Source organism: Dipodomys spectabilis, unplaced genomic scaffold (assembly GCF_019054845.1).
Source record: "Dipodomys spectabilis isolate Male_0828 unplaced genomic scaffold, ASM1905484v1 ptg000046l, whole genome shotgun sequence".
Taxonomy (NCBI): domain Eukaryota; kingdom Metazoa; phylum Chordata; class Mammalia; order Rodentia; family Heteromyidae; genus Dipodomys; species Dipodomys spectabilis.
The window spans coordinates 6,835,203-6,852,741 of NW_024870723.1; the positions used below are offsets into that span (position 1 = coordinate 6,835,203).

Sequence of the window (17,539 nt, forward strand, 5' to 3'; positions counted from 1 at the left end):
AGCTCTTCAGTTCAAGGTGAGTGCTCTACCACTTGAGCCACAGCGCCACATCTGGTTTTCTAGTGCTTTATTGGAGATAAGAGTCTCAAGGAGTTTCCTGCCTGGGCTGGCTTTGACCCATGATCCTCAGATCTCAGCCTCCTGAGTAGCTAGGATTACAGGTGTGAGCCACCACACCCAGCCTTTATTTCTTCTTTTTTTGACAGTGTCATTGCTTCCCTCCTTCTCTCCCAGTTTTTCCCTCCCATCCCTACCCACAAGGTGTATAGTTCATTTTTCAATATTGTGCCTAGTGAGCACCATTACACCCTATGTTCACCCTTTGTCCCTCCATTTCTGTGTCCCTTCTTGCCCCCATGCCCACATGATCAATAAATGAACAAAGAAGACATAAAGAAAACAAAAACAATAATAAAGAAAAAAACTTATTCCCATGTCCCAGAGTTCATTTTGATCACTATTATTTTGCATGATCAGAGGCATGTTGCCCACAATGCTTCTTGATCAGTGTCAGATCATGTCAGTTGTTTGGCCTCAGTTTTATCATCTGTAAAATAGTAGATGGACCTCCTGGCTGAGACCTAGGAGGCAGGATTCTGAGCAGTTCCTGGAGATTGTCAGTCTTTGGGGGGGAGGGTGTCATGCAGCCTCCCTGGGGACCTGTGTCCAGCCATGTCACTACACATGTCTGTTGCCTGGAGCCGTGAGAAGCCACCTGTGTAGTAGGGGAGGTAAAACTGTGGCTCTGTGTGTGTGTGTGTGTGTGTGTGTGTGTGCGCGCGCGCGCGCGTGCGTGCAGGTGTGCTCATGCACATCTTGAGATGAGGGGAGATGGTGCCTTGGAGTTTGTCAGCAGCCCCTGTTGTCCTGGAAATCCCAGGAGCTCCATTGGAGGCCCGATTCTGCTGATCAGCTTCCACAGCTGCAGCGTTAGTGGAATTGGTGGATGCTCAGTGTATCAAACCTTGACCCGGCCCTGTTGGGTGCCTGGCTCAGGATGGGGATGTGGAGCAGACATTCACCTTCCTGTCACGAGGCAGGAACCCACAGTGCCCCAGGGCTAGGAAGAGTGGTCTGCTGAGGGGTGGTGGTGGGGGGAGCTGGGAGCTGGTGGCTCTCGTCTGTAAACCTAGGTACTCAGAAGGTTGAAATCTGAGGATTAAGGTTTAAAGCCAGCCTGGGCAGAAAAATCCATGAGGCTCTTATCTCTAGTTAATCAGCAAAAAGCCAGAAATAGAGCTCTGGCCCAAGTGGTAAAATGACAGCCTGGAGTAAAAACAGTGAAACAAGAGTGAGAGGTCCTGAGTTCAAGTCACAGTACTGGTGTGCATGCACACATACACGCACACATACACACAATAAGGTGGGGCATCCTGCCTTGTGGCGGGCACCGTGGAATTGATTGGCTAAGGGAAGCAGACTGAGGGAAGCAGTCCTAGACTGGGTGCCATTGTGAGGCCTGCATCTAAGGGTCCCAGTGGGCTTAGAGGTGGGCTAGCTTGTGACTATGCTTGATGCTATGTGGCTCCCCCTTTGTCCCCTTCCCCAGCCCTATTATATACCTGAGAGAATACTTGAATACTTGGTGGGCATCAGGACCCAGGGGAGCCAAGGATTCTGTATCCCAACGCAATCTGGTCCTCCAATCCTTTGCCACCACTCACTCTCTGTGTGTCTTTGAGCTAGTGACTGCTACCCCAGCTTCAGTTTCTACCTGGTAAAATAGGTTTACCAACACCCACTGGGCTGGGTACAGGGCTGTGCACACAGGCAGGACCCAGAGGTGGGCATGATGTGTGCTGTCACAGAGCAGGTGGAGGTGACATGCAGGGAGCGCAGTGGATGCTGGGGGGTGTGGGGAGAGAGATGACAGCAGCTAGGGAAGTGTGGGAAGAGATTTCCTAGGGAAACCTCCCCACACAGTGGGTGTCTGCAGAGACGGTGGGGGAGGGGAGGGAAAGTTCCAAGCAGAAATCTGGCAAGGGAGCAAGCCAGGCCTTCACAGGTGACTGATGGGTACCAGTGGCTCATGCCTGTAATCCTAGCTCCTCCGGAAGCTGGGATCTGAGAATCGCAGTTCAAAGTCAGCCCTGGGAAAGCAAAGACCATGAGTCTTTTATCTCCAATTAACCACCAAAAGGCTGGAAATGGAGCTCTGGCTAAAGTAACAGAGCACTAGCCTTGAGCCATCAAAGCTAAGGGATAGTTGGGCACCGGTAGCTTATGCCTATAATCCTAACTGCTTAGGAGGCTAAGATCTGAGGATCCTGGTTCAAAGCCAGCCCAGGCAGGAAAGTCCATGAGACTCTTATCTCCAATAAACCACTAGAAAACTGGAAGTGGCGCTGTGGCTCAAGTGGTAGAGCGCTGGCCTTGAGCTGAAGAGCACAGGGACAGCGCCCAAGCCGAGTTCAAGCCCCATGACCGACAAAAACCCCCCCAAGCCCCCAAAAACCCAACACCTACAAAAAACAAAAGCTAAGGGATAGAGCCCTTGGGTTCAAGCCCCAGTACTGGGGCATGCACGCACACACACATGCACACACACGCAATTGGTAGTTGTTACTGGGTGAGGGGAGTGTCTGGTTAGAGGTTTTTGTGGAGGAGGGGGGCCAGAATTGAATAGGTGACTTTGCCTGCCTGGCCCTCAGCCAAGGCTCAGGATTGGAGCCTGTCCTGGTTGGGAGAGGGGCTCAGCTCTGCTCTTTCATGTTTCTGGGAACCCTCTCTCCCCTCCTGTCCAACTGGCCATATGGCCCTAGGTACCTGTCCTGCCTTCTGCGAATCTGCTCCTGTGAGCAGCCATGTCTGTTTTCCTGTGGTTATGCTTATATTTCCATGCTGCATGCACACTGTAGCATCTGCCTGGAGGTGAATGTGTGCAGTGCCTACTCGGCTCTGGTGTGGGTGTCAGGAGTTCTGCAGTCTTCCTCCTCTCTCTCTCTCTCTGAGAGTTTGGGGGAGGAGGCAGCCAGTAAGTGTCTCCTTCAGAGCATGTTGTTGATCAGGTTAGTGGGTGTCCTTGAAGAAGGACTACCTCCCCCCCCCCCCCCCCAGCAGGAAAAGAGGCAGCAGAGTGGCCTAGGGTGACCAGCACAGAGGCTGAGCTGGGCTGAGCTGGGCTGAGCTGGGCTGAGCTGGACTGACTCAAGTCTTAAGTAGGTATCCACAGACCTGGCTGTTTCATAGAAGCTGTCATCATTTATGAATCTGAATATTTCCTATTTTAAACACTTGTGGGAAGCCAGGGCCCAGTGGCTCACACCTGTAATCCTAGCTATTCAGGAGGCTGAGATCTGATGATCTCCCTTCCATCCAGTCTGGGCAGAAAAGTCTCCATGAGACTCTCATCTCCAACCAACCACTCAAAAACTGGAAGTAGAACTGTGGCTCAAAGTGGTAGAGTGCTAGCCTTGAGCAAAAGAGCTCAGGGCTAGTGCCCAGGCCCTGAGTTCAAGCCTCATGACTAACAACAAACAAACAAATAAATAAAAAACTCCTGGGAAGCTATGGCTGCTCTCCCCTCCCCCACCTCTGTTACCAACCAGAGCTATGTCTGTTTGTTTCCCAGGCTTAAAAGCCTTTGGACAACTTGGTATGGATTAAAAGTCAGTGGTCCAGTGCTCATGCCTAGCTACTTATTCCTAGCTACTTAGGCAACTGAGATGGAGGAGCACGGTTCAAATCCAACCTGGGGAAAAAATCCATTGAGACACTTCTTTTTTGCTGGTCCTGGGGCTTGAACTCAGGGCCTGGGTGCTATCTTTGAGCTTCTTCTGCTCAAGGCTAGCACTCTATCCACTTGAGCCACAGCACCACTTCCAGCCTTTTCTGAGTAGTTTATGGGAGATGAGAATCTCACTGACTTTCCTTCCCTGGGCTGGCTTTGAACCATCATGATCCTCAGATCTCAGCCTTTTGAGTAGCTAGAATTACAGGCATGAGCCACCAGCGCTTGGCTTGTTCTAGATATTTCTTATAGGTGGACTGTTAGAATAGTTTCCCTTCTGTGTTGAGTTTATGTCACTTTATTGAGATTGAGCCTCACTTTTTTTTTTTTTTTTGGTGCCAGTCCTGGGGATTTGAACCCAGGGCATGGGTGCTGTCATTGAGGTTTTTTTGGTCAAGACTAGCACTCTACCACTTGACCTATAGCTCTACTTCCAGCTTTTTTTTGTGGTAAATTGGAGATAAGTGTCTCATGTACTGGCTACTTATCTGTGGCTCATGCCTGTAATCCTAGATACTCAGGGGGCTGGGATCTGAGGATTGTGGTTTCAAGCCATCCTGGGCAGGAAAGTTTGTGAGACTTATCTCCAAAAAAAGCTGGAAGTGGAGCTGTAGCTCAAAGTGGTAAAACAATAGCCTTGAGCACAAAAACTGAGGGAAAGTACTCAGGACTGGCACTCAATGAATGGATGGATGAATGAATGAATATAGAAGAAAAAAAGAGTTTCATGGACTTTCCTGCCTGGCTTTGAACCCCGATCCTCAGATCTCTGACTCCTGAATAGCTGGAATTACAGGTGTGAGCTACTGGCGCCCAGCAAGGCTTTATTTTTTTTCTTCCACGTGTACACCTGCACCTCAACCTTCCTGTTTATTGCTTCCTGTAGTCTCTGGGATGTCAGGCACGTGCCACCACATGCAGCTTTTTCTGTAGAGACGGAGTCTTGCTAACTGGTTTGATCCTCTTGATCAGCTTCTGAATAGTTAGGCATACAAGTGTGGATGAGGGGTGAAGATAAGTGAAGATAAGGGTTCCTCTATCAGAGCGATTGAATTTGCTCACCCTCTTTTTGTCCTTCTTTTGACAGAGTCACCCCAAGAAAGACCAGGCTCCCGGCGCAGCCTGCCCGGCAGCCTCTCAGAGAAGAGCCCCAGCATGGAGCCCTCGGCTGCTACCCCGTTCCGGGTCACGGTAACTATCTCTGCGTCACCATCGCCACCATCACTCGGCCCGGGGTGCTGCTCTGTGACCCCGCGGCCCCCCTTCCTGGAGCCTCACCGACCGGGAGAGCGCCCAGCCAGCCTCTCTTACTCTAGGTATCAGACCCCTTAGCTGTGCCCACTGTTTTCTGGGGCTCAGCCCCACCCCCGGGTCCACAAGAGGGGCCCGTCCTTTGAGGGAGGGGGTGGGGAACAGATGGAGGACAGCCCTGAGAGCTGCCAGGCCTGGGAAGAGAAGAGGCTAGGTCAGTCTGGTGCACTTCCCTGTGTGTGTGTGTGTATGTGCGCGCACATGCGCACACACCCTGCGCTTTATCCACCCTTCTACTCAGCTTTTGTTTCTGTATATCCACATCTTGAACAGCCCCCGGCGTGTCCTAATTTAATTCTGTCTTGGTTGGGAAATTGGAAAAAGAAAATAATTCTGTATTCTCCGACTGAACAACGCCTTCGAATTGACAAAACAGCATATATGTTGTAGCTATTAAATTTGGGCAACTCATGCACATATTATTTTTAAAAATTTTATTACAAATCTACATACTTTATGGAAACAGAACCTAGTAACCAAGAATGTCTGCCTCTCTTTCTCTCCCTCTCTCTCCTTCGGCAAATAATACTGTGTCTTCCTCCATCCAGGGCTGTCGCGGGCCCTTCCCATAGATGATCATTTGACCAGCCTTTCATTCACTCAGGAAGTTCACCGCAAGCCTACTGCATGCCTGGCACCGTTCTAGGCATGGGCTGAGTGGAAGGAGCTGGCAGAGAGAGCCCAGTGTGGACAAGGCCCTTACAAGTTCAAGGAAACCCCTATGAGCTCCCTTTATGTTGGTGCAAAGGGCTGCTATGATGGAAAAATCCAGGAGGGCTTCTCCGAGGTGGTGTGGCCTGGCAGCGATGTATGTCGAGTGAGAACTGACACCTAAGCGATGAGGAGCCAGCCCTGTGGCGGGCTGAGGCCATCTACAGGGTAGAGGAGATGGAGAGCTCAGGTCTGGGTGCTGCGGCTCGCAAGACTCAGGGGTTTCTGGGGAGCTGGGAGTGACTTCCCCAATGAGTGAGAGAGGGGCCTTGAACCCCACAGGGCCAGTGGAAGTAGGCAGGGGTGGGGGGGTGCAGGTAGGAGAGCTGTGGTTGCCCAGGTGTGGCTACACACTTGGCATTGGGGTGTATGAGCTGTGCAGGTGCAGTCTGAACCTGGCGCCAGGGGTCTGGAGGCTGGGGTAGGTGGTGAGCCTGGGTTGGGTGGGGCCTCAGGCATCAGGCTAAGGGTTCAGGGCTTCCCTTACCAGGGATGCGCATCGTCCTCTTTAGCGTAAATGAGGTCTGGAACTCTGTCAGGCAGAGCCTGAACCTCTGCATTTTTCTTTTCTTTTTTGTGCAGTCCTGGGGCTTGAACTCAAGGCCCATGTGCTGTCTCTACACTTTTGTGCTCAAGGCTAATGCTCTACCACTTGAGCCATGGTGACGCTTCTGGCTTTTTAGTGGTCAATCGGAGATTAGAGTCCCCTGGACTTTCCTGCCTAGGTTGGCTTTGAGCCATGATCTTCCAATCTCAGCATCCTGAGAAGCTAGGATTGCAGGCGTGAACCTGCTTGCCTCTGCACGTGCCATCAGGGTTAACCCATTCCTGTCTCATGGAGCAGAAGCTACTTCTTGTCTTCTCTGGGCTCCAGGACTACTTCAGGCAGGGTCAGTGTTCCGGGCCCCAGGGAAGGATGACAAGATAAATCATGTAGCAGGGTGGGGGATGCATTCACCCAAGCTGCACTGCGTGGTGGGGCTATGCTTGGGACCTGAGGGTGCCGGGGGTGGCGGGGTGTATCTCAGACCCCAGGCAGAATCGCAGCTTCCTGAGGGCTTGGGGAGAGGGGCGTCTCCAGCAGCGTCCCTTCCTCTACTGGCTTCTTTCCATGCCGCTCTAAGGCGAGTGCCATCACACCTCGAAAACTGCTGCAATTCGCAGCTTGGTAATTGTCAGCGGGGTTTGGCATCTTTCCTGTCAGGCTGTCTTCGTTCTGTTTTCCTGGGGCAGAAGCCACCTGTGGATCAGAGTCATCCTCCAGCCTCAGCACCTGGGGTCCAACTCAGGCCTACCTGTCTGGATAGAATCTGTAGGGAAGCGAGCCTGTTCACAGGGGGTACTACTGCTGGGGGGCTGGGGGGAACTATGACGATGATGAGGGAGTCTCCCCACTCTTCATGGCCACCTTGAGGTGCTTCCATTTCACAGCTGAGGAAACCGAGGTTCAGACCAGAGAAGGAAAGCCATTTTCCTAGTGTCACATAGACAGGACATTCAGCTATGATCAGTTTTTTTGTCTTTCTCTGGGAACTTTGGTCCTTTCTCTGTGTGTAGTTGTTAAGGAAATGAAATGAGTAAAGGGTCTATCCCGGTCTTCACTCAGTTGTGGGAGCTGGGTTCAACTCCTGGTTCTTTCATGAGCTGCATGGCTGTGTTAGTCACTCAGCCTCTCTGGGTCTCGTTCCCAGAGTAGGCACTTAACAGATAAAATTCACTACAATTGTCTGTGTCCTGGTTTTGGGGTGGGGGGTGCTTTATGTTGATATTTTGGTGTCAGTACTGGGGCTTGAACTCAGGACCTAGGTGCTGATCCTTTTTCTCACAAGGCTGGCACTCTACTACTTGAGGCAGTGTTTCACTTCTGGCTTTTTTGCTGGTTAATTGGAGATAAGAGCCTTGTGGATTTTCCTGCCTGTGCTGGCTTGGAACCACGATCCTCAGATCTCAGCCTCCTGAGTAGCTAGGATTATAGGCGTGAGCCACCAATGCCTGGCTTTGGGTTCTATTTTCTGGTTCCAGCCCAGTAAAGATCTGAGGAGAGATGAGTGTAGATCAGAGGACATAATGTTTTTGGGGAAAGTCAAGCGTGCCTGGTTCGGCGCACAGACCCTGTACAGGGCTCAAAGCCTCTCTCCCCACACCGGGCCCTGCCCAGCCCACAGCCGACTCTGAGCTGTGGCAGCCCTATGCTTGTGCTCACATTCTTGTTCTCAGCTGATGGCTGCTTCCTCGGTGTAGACCTGGAGGGGGCCCGGGGAACTTGGTTTTGCCTGGGGGAGGCAGAAAAGACAGCACAGGAAATTGAGAATACTTACCACTGTTTCCGCCATTGCGTTCCCAGGTAACAGGGATGTCACCACTGCTCACGCAGACGCCCCACAGGCAACTGTATGTCATGGCCTGAGGTCTCCTTCTGTTTTCCAGCTCCATGGAAACTGAGGCTGGAGTGGGGAGAGGGACTGGGCGGGCAGAGGCCACATCCAGCTGGAGGTAATTACCGGGCCTGTGTTGTCTGCACCCTAGGGCCCTCAGCTCTGCTGTGTTGGTTTCAACCTAGGCCAGACCATAGGGCAGCTGTGATTTAAGGCTGGCCCCATGTCTGCCTTTTGATGCCCATGAGATAGGCCTCAGTTTGTCTTTTTGGAAAAGTCCTAGCTACTCAAGAGTCTGAGATCTAAGGATCCCACTTCAAAGCCAGCCTAGGCAGGAAAGTCTGAGACTCTTGTCTCCAGTTAACCGCTGGAAAACCTGGAAGTGAAGCTGTGGTTCCAAGTGGTAGAGTGCTAGCCTTGAGCAAAAGAACTCAAGGACACAGCCCATCCCTAAGTTCAAGCCCCATGACTGACCAAAAAGAGAAAAAAGAAAACAAGAAAACCAAGGGAATGAGCCTTGTAAGGCAACATACGGTTTGGGTATTCAGCAGGTGATTAAATGTCTGCTTTGGAAGCTAAGAGAAAGAGTTTCCAGGTCAAGCAACAGCACTGAAGCCTTGCAGGGTTTCATACCAGGGTGGGAGGGAGGCCTTGGTTTCCCTAGGACCAACAACAGTGCCAGAGACTGGCATGTACCCCTAAAGGCAGTAGGGGTTCCTGGGATGAGGGGCTGGGAGCTTACTTTCTCAGCTCTTAGACTTCAGGATTCACATCCAGGTCTGTGTTCTCAGACCTGGTGTCTCCTAGGAGGAGGGGGCAGCAGGTGGGGCTTCAGACTATTTGCTAGACCACGCCCACCCCTCTCCAAGCAGTTAGTCTGTGGGAAGATGTTCGCTCTACCAGGCCTCCTTGCCCAGCCTCTCTGGGATGGGCTCAGTCTGTCTGTTTCCCTTCCTTTGCCCCCATTGACCTTGAAGAGCCCTGGCAGAATGCTGGCAGGGCCAGGGGTTCAGGAGATGGGCAAAGGCGCTGTGAAACTTGACAGCCGATTGATTCTTCCTCAGAAAGCTGAAAGGGGAGAGTGGTGTTTGAAGGTTTAGCAGAAATTAGGTCTCAGGGCTATTTTTTGCAAGATGGAGAAGGAGAGGTATCAAAGGGGAAGGCTCAGGGGGCTGGCAAAAGCTGCGGATAAACTCAGCACCAGGTTGATTGCAGATACTTCTAGAAGTGGGTCTTGGCTTCTTTCTGACAGCTCAGTTCTGGGTGCTTGGTTGGGCACATCCTATGTGGTTCTCCTGAGCCAGTACACAGGCCCTGGGTCCACTGACAACCCTAAACTGAGATCACTAGTTGAGGAGGATGGAGGAGAACTTCTTCTACAGGTGAGACCTTTGGGACCAGACTTTTTTTTTTTTGGTCATGGGGCTTGAACTCAGGGTCTGAGCGCTGTCCCTGAGCTCTTTTGCTCAAGGCTAGCACTCTACCACATTGAGTCACAGTGCCCCTTCTGGTTTTCTGGTAGCTAATTGGAGATAAGAGTCTCATGGATTTTCCTGCCCAGGTTGGCTTTGAACTGTGATCCTCAGATCTCAGCTTGCTGAGTAGCTAGGAGGGGTCCAAGCTTAGAGGAATGCATCTGGGTGTTTTTTTTTTCCAGGAACAAAAGGAGAAGAATATTTTAATGATAGGAGAACCCCAATGAATAGGAATCAGCTAATGATCCAGTGTGAATGGAGTTTAGATGGATTGGGGGCATGCAGGAGAAAAAAATTGATAACATTTTTTTTTGCAGGGGGCGGGTAGTCGCGGGGGCGGGGAGGGTATGGGACTCTAAAGCCTTGAATTTTCTCCTGTGGGATGTAGAAGCCCCAAGGGGTGGCAGGTAAGGAGGCCTTTTGGGGTATAGACTGGGAATTTCCAGCTGCTCAGCCCTCTCTTGACTCCTGCCCCCTCCCATGTTTAAGCTGTCTTTCTTCCACACCAACCCAAACACAGGTACATGAGCACAGATGGCCTGCCCCACCTTCTTACTACATGCTATCTGTTCTGGGTCCTGGGGAGGGGTGGGACACCATGCTGGCTCTTCCCAGAAATCTACGTGCGAAGGAGCCAGACTTGAGTCTTGGCCACTGCTTCCTTCTCACTCAAGTTTCTTTGCCGTGAACCTCCCTTTCTCCATCTGTAAATGGCCTAGGACAGCGGTGGGGGGCTCAATACCCGCCACACCCCTGCCCCCTTCCCTTCATTCTCGTACTGGGGGCACTCCCTCCCTACACTTTGTCTCAAGCCCCAGGTAATGGAATAAACCCCTCTTCTCTGCACACTACACCCAGAGCAGCATCACCCCTGGACGAGGCTCAGCTCTGGCTCCAGGAGGTAGAGAGGGACTTGGCCGCACCGTACAGATGAACAGAGATCGAGGTGTCTGTGCAGCATGGCTTCCCACCAGTTGGGGGCAGCAGAGGGCAGCGAGTGGACTCCCGGGTGGCTACTCCTGGGGAGAGGGAGGTCCAGGGGTTTGTGTGCCATAGGAAACCTGCTGAACTAAACAAGCCTGGAGCCTGCCACTGGGCAGTGACAACTGCCCAGATCAGCGAGCATCTGGAAGCTGGTGACAGCTGGGCCCAGCATGGATGGCTGAGCTGGCTGGGCTGGGCTTGACCAGAGAGCTATACCTCTTAAAGGGGACACTTATAGGAGGAATTAGAGGTCTGGGGCCAGGACAGACTCCATCAGGAAGAGGGGCAAAGGGTGGGGACTGGCAAGTGAGCTACCAGGCAGGGTTGCTGCACTGGGGTCATCAAACTGGGGCCAACGCACACTCGATCACTGTCATCTTTGATGGCCTACAGGTCCCTTGTTGTAGCCCCCAAGTGGATGAGGAAGTCCCCACAGAGTCTGGCCCTTTGCACACAGCCAGTCTCATCTAGACAGCATTGTTTTTTCCTTAAAAAGAAGAGCATTGAGCCCCTAGAAAAGGGAGGTGGAGAGCTTGGAAGGGTCACACAGCCAGTAGAGGCCACGGCTGCCACGTGCCCCTGGGCTTCCCTCTTTCTGCCTTCTCTTCTGTAGCCCCTTTTTTCTAGTCCCGAGTGTCAAGTGTCTGCACGGCATCCAGACTAGGAGAGGACTCCTCCCTCTTCCCACTTCGCATCGTGGCCTGTGGCCAGTGTAGTCCCTCCCCTCTTTAGGGGGACCAGGAGCCTGGATGTGGGGAGCAAGGTGCACATGCTTTTGTTTTCCCTCTTTCTTTTGCTTTTCTTTTCTTTCTCTCTTTCTTTCTCTCTTTCTTTCTAAAATTTAATGTCAGTTGTGGGGCTTGATCTCAGGGCCTGGGTGCTATCTTTGAGCTCTTCTGCTCAAGGATAGTGCTGTGCCACTTTGAGCCACAGCTCTCCTTGTGGTTTTCTGGTGGTTGATTGGAGATAAGAGTCTCAGGGCTGCTGCCTGGGCTGGCTTTGAACCGTGATCCTCAGATCTCAGCCTCGTGAGTAGCTAGGCTATAGGCATGCGCTACCAACCCCAGGCCCCACTTTCTTACGCTGTGGAAACCATGTGATTAGTGGCCTTGGGGTTGGCTTGCAGACTTGATATGGGAGTTCTGGGATGAGAATTGTTTCCAGGGTGGGAGGGCCTCTGTGGAGGGGGAGGCAGTGCCACCTGCTTCTCACACAAGTCTCTACATTGCCCATGGGTAACTTTTCCTGAGAGTAACTTTTCCTGTGGAAGGACTTCAAGGGCATCTCCAGTGAACTAGGATTGTTATTCTCCTACCCCCCAGGGCCTTAGATGGTCCTACTGGGCTGGAGACTGGGTAACCCAGCCCCGAAGCTTTGGGAGAGGTTGGTCCTTCTCACAGAATTCCCCGTGTGTATGCCTCTGCAACTTTTTGCTGTCATCCTGGGATTCCTCCCTCTCTCAGGAAGCCCCCTGGCAGGCTTCTCCTCCCCAGGGCACAGAATGCCTGTGTGCATGTCCTTTCCCAAAGACACTGCCCTTAATGCTCTCACCAGCCCATGGTGACCTATCCAGGGGCAAGAGCTATTTGTTTGTTTTTGCCTTCAGTGGAAGACTATCTATCTATCTATCTATCTATCTATCTATCTATCTATCTATCTATCTATCTATCTATCTATCTATCTATCTATCTATCTACCCATCTATCTACCCATCTATCTATCTATCTATCTACCCATCTATCTATCTATCTATCTATCTATCTATCTATCTATCTATCTATCTATCTATCTATCTATCTATCTATCTATCTATCTATCTATCTATCTTTCTTTCTTTCTTTCTTTCTGTCTGTCTGTCTGTCTGTCTGTCTAGTTATAGCAAGGGGTTTCCAATGCAACAGGCTGGTTTATGAATGCAGTGCATCTTCAGCATTCTCCTCCATCTCTCCCCCACTCTACCCATACCCTCAAAGAGCCTCTGATCCCCACCCCCCTCCTAAAAACCCCCAGCAATGACACCAGAGTCAGGGATGTTAACTTTGACTCTGCTCCATGGGCCGTCTGAACCTGACTCCAGGACTCCTGGGTGAATCTGGCCTGCACACACTCAATGGCCTGGGAGGAGCTTAGTGTATAAAGTCTTCCCTAACTGTGTTTTTGCATAGTGAAGACTGTGTTTAACAACGCTACTCACTCAGGGATTTATAGAGTGGCATCACCCCCTCTTCCTATACAGATTTACTCATCCTCAGGTGGGGGCTCCCTGGCATCCTGGTGTTCCCTGATGGTTCTTGATCCAGAGAAAACAGGATAATACCTCTTTCCTGCCTTGGTCCTCTGGGGCTGGTCCTGTGTGCTGGGCTGCCTGGAAGGTCCCTCTGCATTCTTGTCACCGGCTAATGAATCACTGGGAAGGCATGCCCAAGCTGGGAAGGATTTGGAGATGAGCCAGGTAGATCATTTCCTCATTGTGCAGATGAGGAAACTGAGTCAAGAGAGGCCTAAGTGCTTGCTCAGTGCTTCCTTACCCAGTGGTAGAATTAGGTAAGAGCTATAGCTTCAACCTCCCTGGGTTGAAGTCTGCTATGCTACTTCTGGGCTCTGTGGCCCCATGGAAGTTGTTTGCCCTGTCTGAGCCTCTTCTGTCCCTGGTTATACAATGAATAAGCTCTGGAAATCTCTAATATGGTGTGGGCTGTGCAGCTGCAGCAAGACGCTTGGAGCACAAGATGGGGAAATTTCAATGGGGAGGAAGAAGTGAAGTCAGAGTCGCCCAGGGAGACTGGCCAGATAGTTGGACCTCATCTCAGGGCCTGGAGGGCTGCAGAGGGAGGAAGAAGAGATTCCTTCCACCAGGAAGCCTGATGGAATAGTTTCCCTAAAGTTACACCACCCCCAGCCCTCGGCCAGCCTGGAACCAGAAGAGCCAGGGTGCTGTTTGTGGTCTCCAAGCCTCTGGGCCAGTGTTGCTAGCCTGCATTGAGTCACACCCTGCCTGCTCTGGGTTGTCATTTCCAGGCTGAGGCCTTAAGAGTGCACATCCTGGGCTGGGATTGTGGCTCAGTGGTAGGGTGCTTGCCTAGCATGCATAAAGCCCTAGGTTCGATTCCTCAGTAAAAGCTGGACGTAGTGCTGTGGCTCAAGTGGTAAAGTGTTAGCCTTGAGCAAAAGAAGCTCAGGGACAGTGCAAGCCAAGGGTTCAAGCCCCAGGACTGGCAAAAACAGAAAAGAAAAAAGCAAAAAAGAATGCACAGTGGATTCTCTGTGGATCCCTGCTCAGTCCTGGACATTGACAAGTACGAGAGGCCCTTGTTGATATTCTCACCCTTTTCCCTTTATTCCTCCTCTTGCCTTCCTCCTGTAGAGTCACAGGGCTCCCGGAGGGCCTCTTGCCTATATGCCCTCATCCTGGAGAGAGGGGTCATGGGGAACCCAAGGGTCCTCCCATAACTCCCAGATTGGAGGGTTCACCAGCACCCTATGCCAAACCTTTGTCTGGGCTGTGAGTGATCTTGGATTGTTCTTTGCGATTGCTCTACCCTGCTCATCTCAGCAAGCTCATCTTCTTTCTGTTTCACTGGTCATTGTTTCTGAAAGATGCCCCCGGTGACCATTTCCCCCAGCAAGCCCACCCAGACTGTGTGCCACTGTAGTCTTTTAGAAAGCCACACCAAAGCTGGACTCTGGTGGTTCACGCTAGCTACTAAGGAGGATGAGATCTGAGGATCGTGGTTTAAAACCAGCCCACGTAGGGAAGTTTGTAACTTTTTTTTTTTCTTGGTCGGTAATGGGGCTTGAACTCTGGTCACTTCTGGTTTTTGGATGATTAATTGGAAATAAGAGTCTCCAGACCTTCCTGCCCAGGCTGGCTTTGAATAGTAATCCTCAGATCCTCCCGAGTAGCTAGGATTACAGGTGTGAACCACTGGTGCCTGGATGTAGCATTCTTATCTCCACTAAACTACCAAAAAAAAAAGCTGAAAATGGACCTGTGGCTCAAGTGATAGAGCACTAGCCTTGAGCAAAAGAAGCTCAGGGCCCTGAGTTAGAGCGCTAGGACCAGCTCCAAACAAAAAACAAGCCAAATAAGCCACCCCAAACATTTTCTTTTTCTTTTATATCACCAATATTTATTAATTCTTAGAGGAACTATTTACAGAAAACATTCCAGGCTGCCATTTCCCCTTTCCTGGAGCATTACAGTCTACTGTAGGTAGGTGTAAACAAATTTGTTATGTCTAGCTTTATCTGAGAGCATCGTGGAGGCTCTGCCTATGAGGGGAGGACCTGGAGGATGAGCAGGGTTCCTGGGCCACAGGGGACTTCCCTTCTGACTAATAATGGCCAGGCCAGTCTCGGGTGATCAAAGGGAGCAAGGCAAACATTGACAAACCAGCCACTAGTGGCTCATGACTGTAATCTTGGCTACTTAGAAGGTTGAGATCTGAAGTTCAAGGTTCAAAGCCAGCCAGGGAAGACAAACCCAAAGAGAAATCTTATCTCCAATTAACAGCAAAAAGCTGGGTGTAGAGGTGTGGCTCAAGTGGTAGAGACTCAAGTTGGTAGAGCACCAACCCTGAGTGAAAAAGCTAAGGGAGAATGTCAAGGCCCTGAGTTCAAGCACTGGTACTGGTAAGACAGAGAGGCGGGGGGGGGGGGGGGGGCGGGGAGGAGGGAGGGAGGGAGGGAGGAAATATTGACAAATGTCAAATGTAACGATAGCAGGTGATTATTCACCTGCAAGGAAGGGCACGGATTATACTGCCGTTGCAAGCACCCATCCCATTTGATAGGAGAAGAAACTATCAGACATTTGATCACTGGCGTGGTGGCGGCGGCTGCTCTGCTCTGCTCTTGTAGAGAAGAGAGATTCATACTCTCCTGGGGTGTCTGCGGAGGCTGCTGACTTTCGAGGTGGGAGCTGTGTGTTGGGAACAGAGGTCTCCCACCTGAAAGCCACGCTTTCACGGACCCCTAAAGCTTTCAGTGTGTGAGCAAAGCAAACAGGGTGTCCTCAGAGGCACCCCAAAGTGAGCCCCTCATGTGTTGGCAGCAGCATTGAAAGATTTGCTCTACTTGGACCTCTTGCTCTAGGGCCCTGGCTTTCTCTTTCAGCTTCTGGGCCGTTTTTCCTTCCTGCTCTGGTGTGGCTGGCCTGAGTGATTCATGGGTGCCTGCTGAGAGACAGCTGTGTGCTTATTTCAATGTAATTGGTTAATTAGTGTGTATGTGTGCGTATCAATGTGTACATGTGCATGTGTTACACATCTATTGGTGTGCATACATTATGCATGTATCAATTCACATGTGTGCTTGTGTATACACATGTGTCACACGTGCATATTGGTGTGTGTACGCATGTTACATATACATACTGGGTATTGTGTATCAATGTGCACGTATGTACATATGTATCAATGGACATGTTTCCATGTGTGGTACATGCATGTACTGATAGGTATGTGGGAGTGGTGGTGTTGGGGAGATGTGTATGCTTTGCTTGTAGGTCTTTATTTGTGGGCATACCCTTTTTTTTGTCACTGTGGACCTGGACTCTGGGCCTGGATGCTGTCCCTCAGCTCTTCAGCTCACGGTGAGCACTCTACCACTTGAGCCACAGCGCCACTTCCAGCTTGCGCTATTTCCGGCTTTTTCTGCTTATGTGGTGCTGAGGAATCCAACCCAGGGCCTCATGCATACAAAGCAAGCACTCTACCACTGAGCCACCTTCCCAGCCCATGGGCATACCCTTTTATTTGTATGCTTGCCAGTCCTTGATCTCCCCTGTTTCTGGTCCTGTGGGTTTTTCCTTGTATAGATGTGGGATTCTGGGTAGTATTTTAGGGCAGGGCCACCCTTGAGTGTCCCAGCCCCTTCCTGGATCCTCATGGCTTAGGAACTGGGTCTCTATGTGACTCAAATGCTAGCTACCTCTTCCTGGCCCAGAGAGATGTTGAGGTCTTCTAAGTTCAACAGAAACTGGCATGGGATTGGGAAGGGGGTCTGTGGACTTAGAGTGGCTTGTGAGTGGGTGCTTACCAGAAAGGCACCAATGGTATCCTGGCTTTGAGTGCTTTCCCCGCCCCTCCCCTGGCATAGTGCCTGCATCCCACCAGGAGTGCATAAACTTCAGCTACTGCCTTTGATGGTTCCGACCGCCCAGGGCAGATGGACAGGCAGGAAAGACAGGCAGCTTGCTGAAGGTGGAGCCCCAGGAACTGAGAAGGAAGGCAAAAGGAATGCACATATGAAGGATGTGTAAAGCCAGAGTGCCAATTACTTGGCACTGGGAAAGCCAGGCAGCCTGGGCCAGGCAACTGCTCCAACATTATGGATTCATCAAGGAGCAGTGTGCAAAGAGCTTGCCTCTCTCCCCAGCTCAGCTCCTCCCATCATAGACTGATAAGACATGTTGGGAGCCTAGGAGACTTATCTGGGTGTTATCCTTTAGCTTTTTTGCTCTGGGCTGGTGCTCTACCACTTGAGCCACTCTGGGCTTTAATTGGAGATAAGAGTGTCACAGACTTTCCTGCCTTCCTTAGACCTCAACCTCCTAAGTCACTAGAATTACAGGCATGAGCCCACTGGTGTGGTGAACCTGAGAGATTCCAGAAGCATGGGTGCTGGAGCTGCAAGGCACAGGGATGCTCACTCCTATCTCTGCTCTGTTTGGTTGCTCTGGGAAAGTCCAGCTGCCCAGCCTGCTTTCCAGGCCTCATTTGTACCATGTAGGCACTGGCCTAGCTTCTCTGTGAGCCCTTGTAACTCTCACTCTGTGACCCAGGAGACAACAACTCCTGCTTCCTGCCCCCTTCCCCTATCCCTGCCAGCCTGGCAGCCTGTGTGCCCAGCATCTCCTCTAGGAGACTGAGAGGTGGCAATATCTAGCTACTGGGATCATCCCCCTTGGCTTTCCTGTTTATTTAGCTGCTCTCTTGGCATTTGGACAAAGC

The 17,539-nt window shown here is 51.3% G+C and overlaps 1 protein-coding gene across 9 annotated transcripts in view; it reads left to right on the plus strand.

The window, feature by feature from the left end:
- Positions 1–17,539, plus strand: part of LOC122107048 (DAB2 interacting protein) — a 178,261-nt gene that overhangs the window by 82,023 nt on the left and 78,699 nt on the right. For 7 of the 9 annotated variants that reach the window (XM_042678625.1, XM_042678623.1, XM_042678631.1 and 4 more), the window contains exon 2: positions 4,818–4,921. In XM_042678625.1, coding sequence (XP_042534559.1) covers positions 4,818–4,921 — 104 coding nt within the window. Of the gene's footprint in view, positions 1–4,817; positions 4,922–4,976; positions 5,047–17,539 lie in introns of those variants that run through there. The other 2 variants (XM_042678629.1, XM_042678627.1) reach the window with 2 other exon arrangements.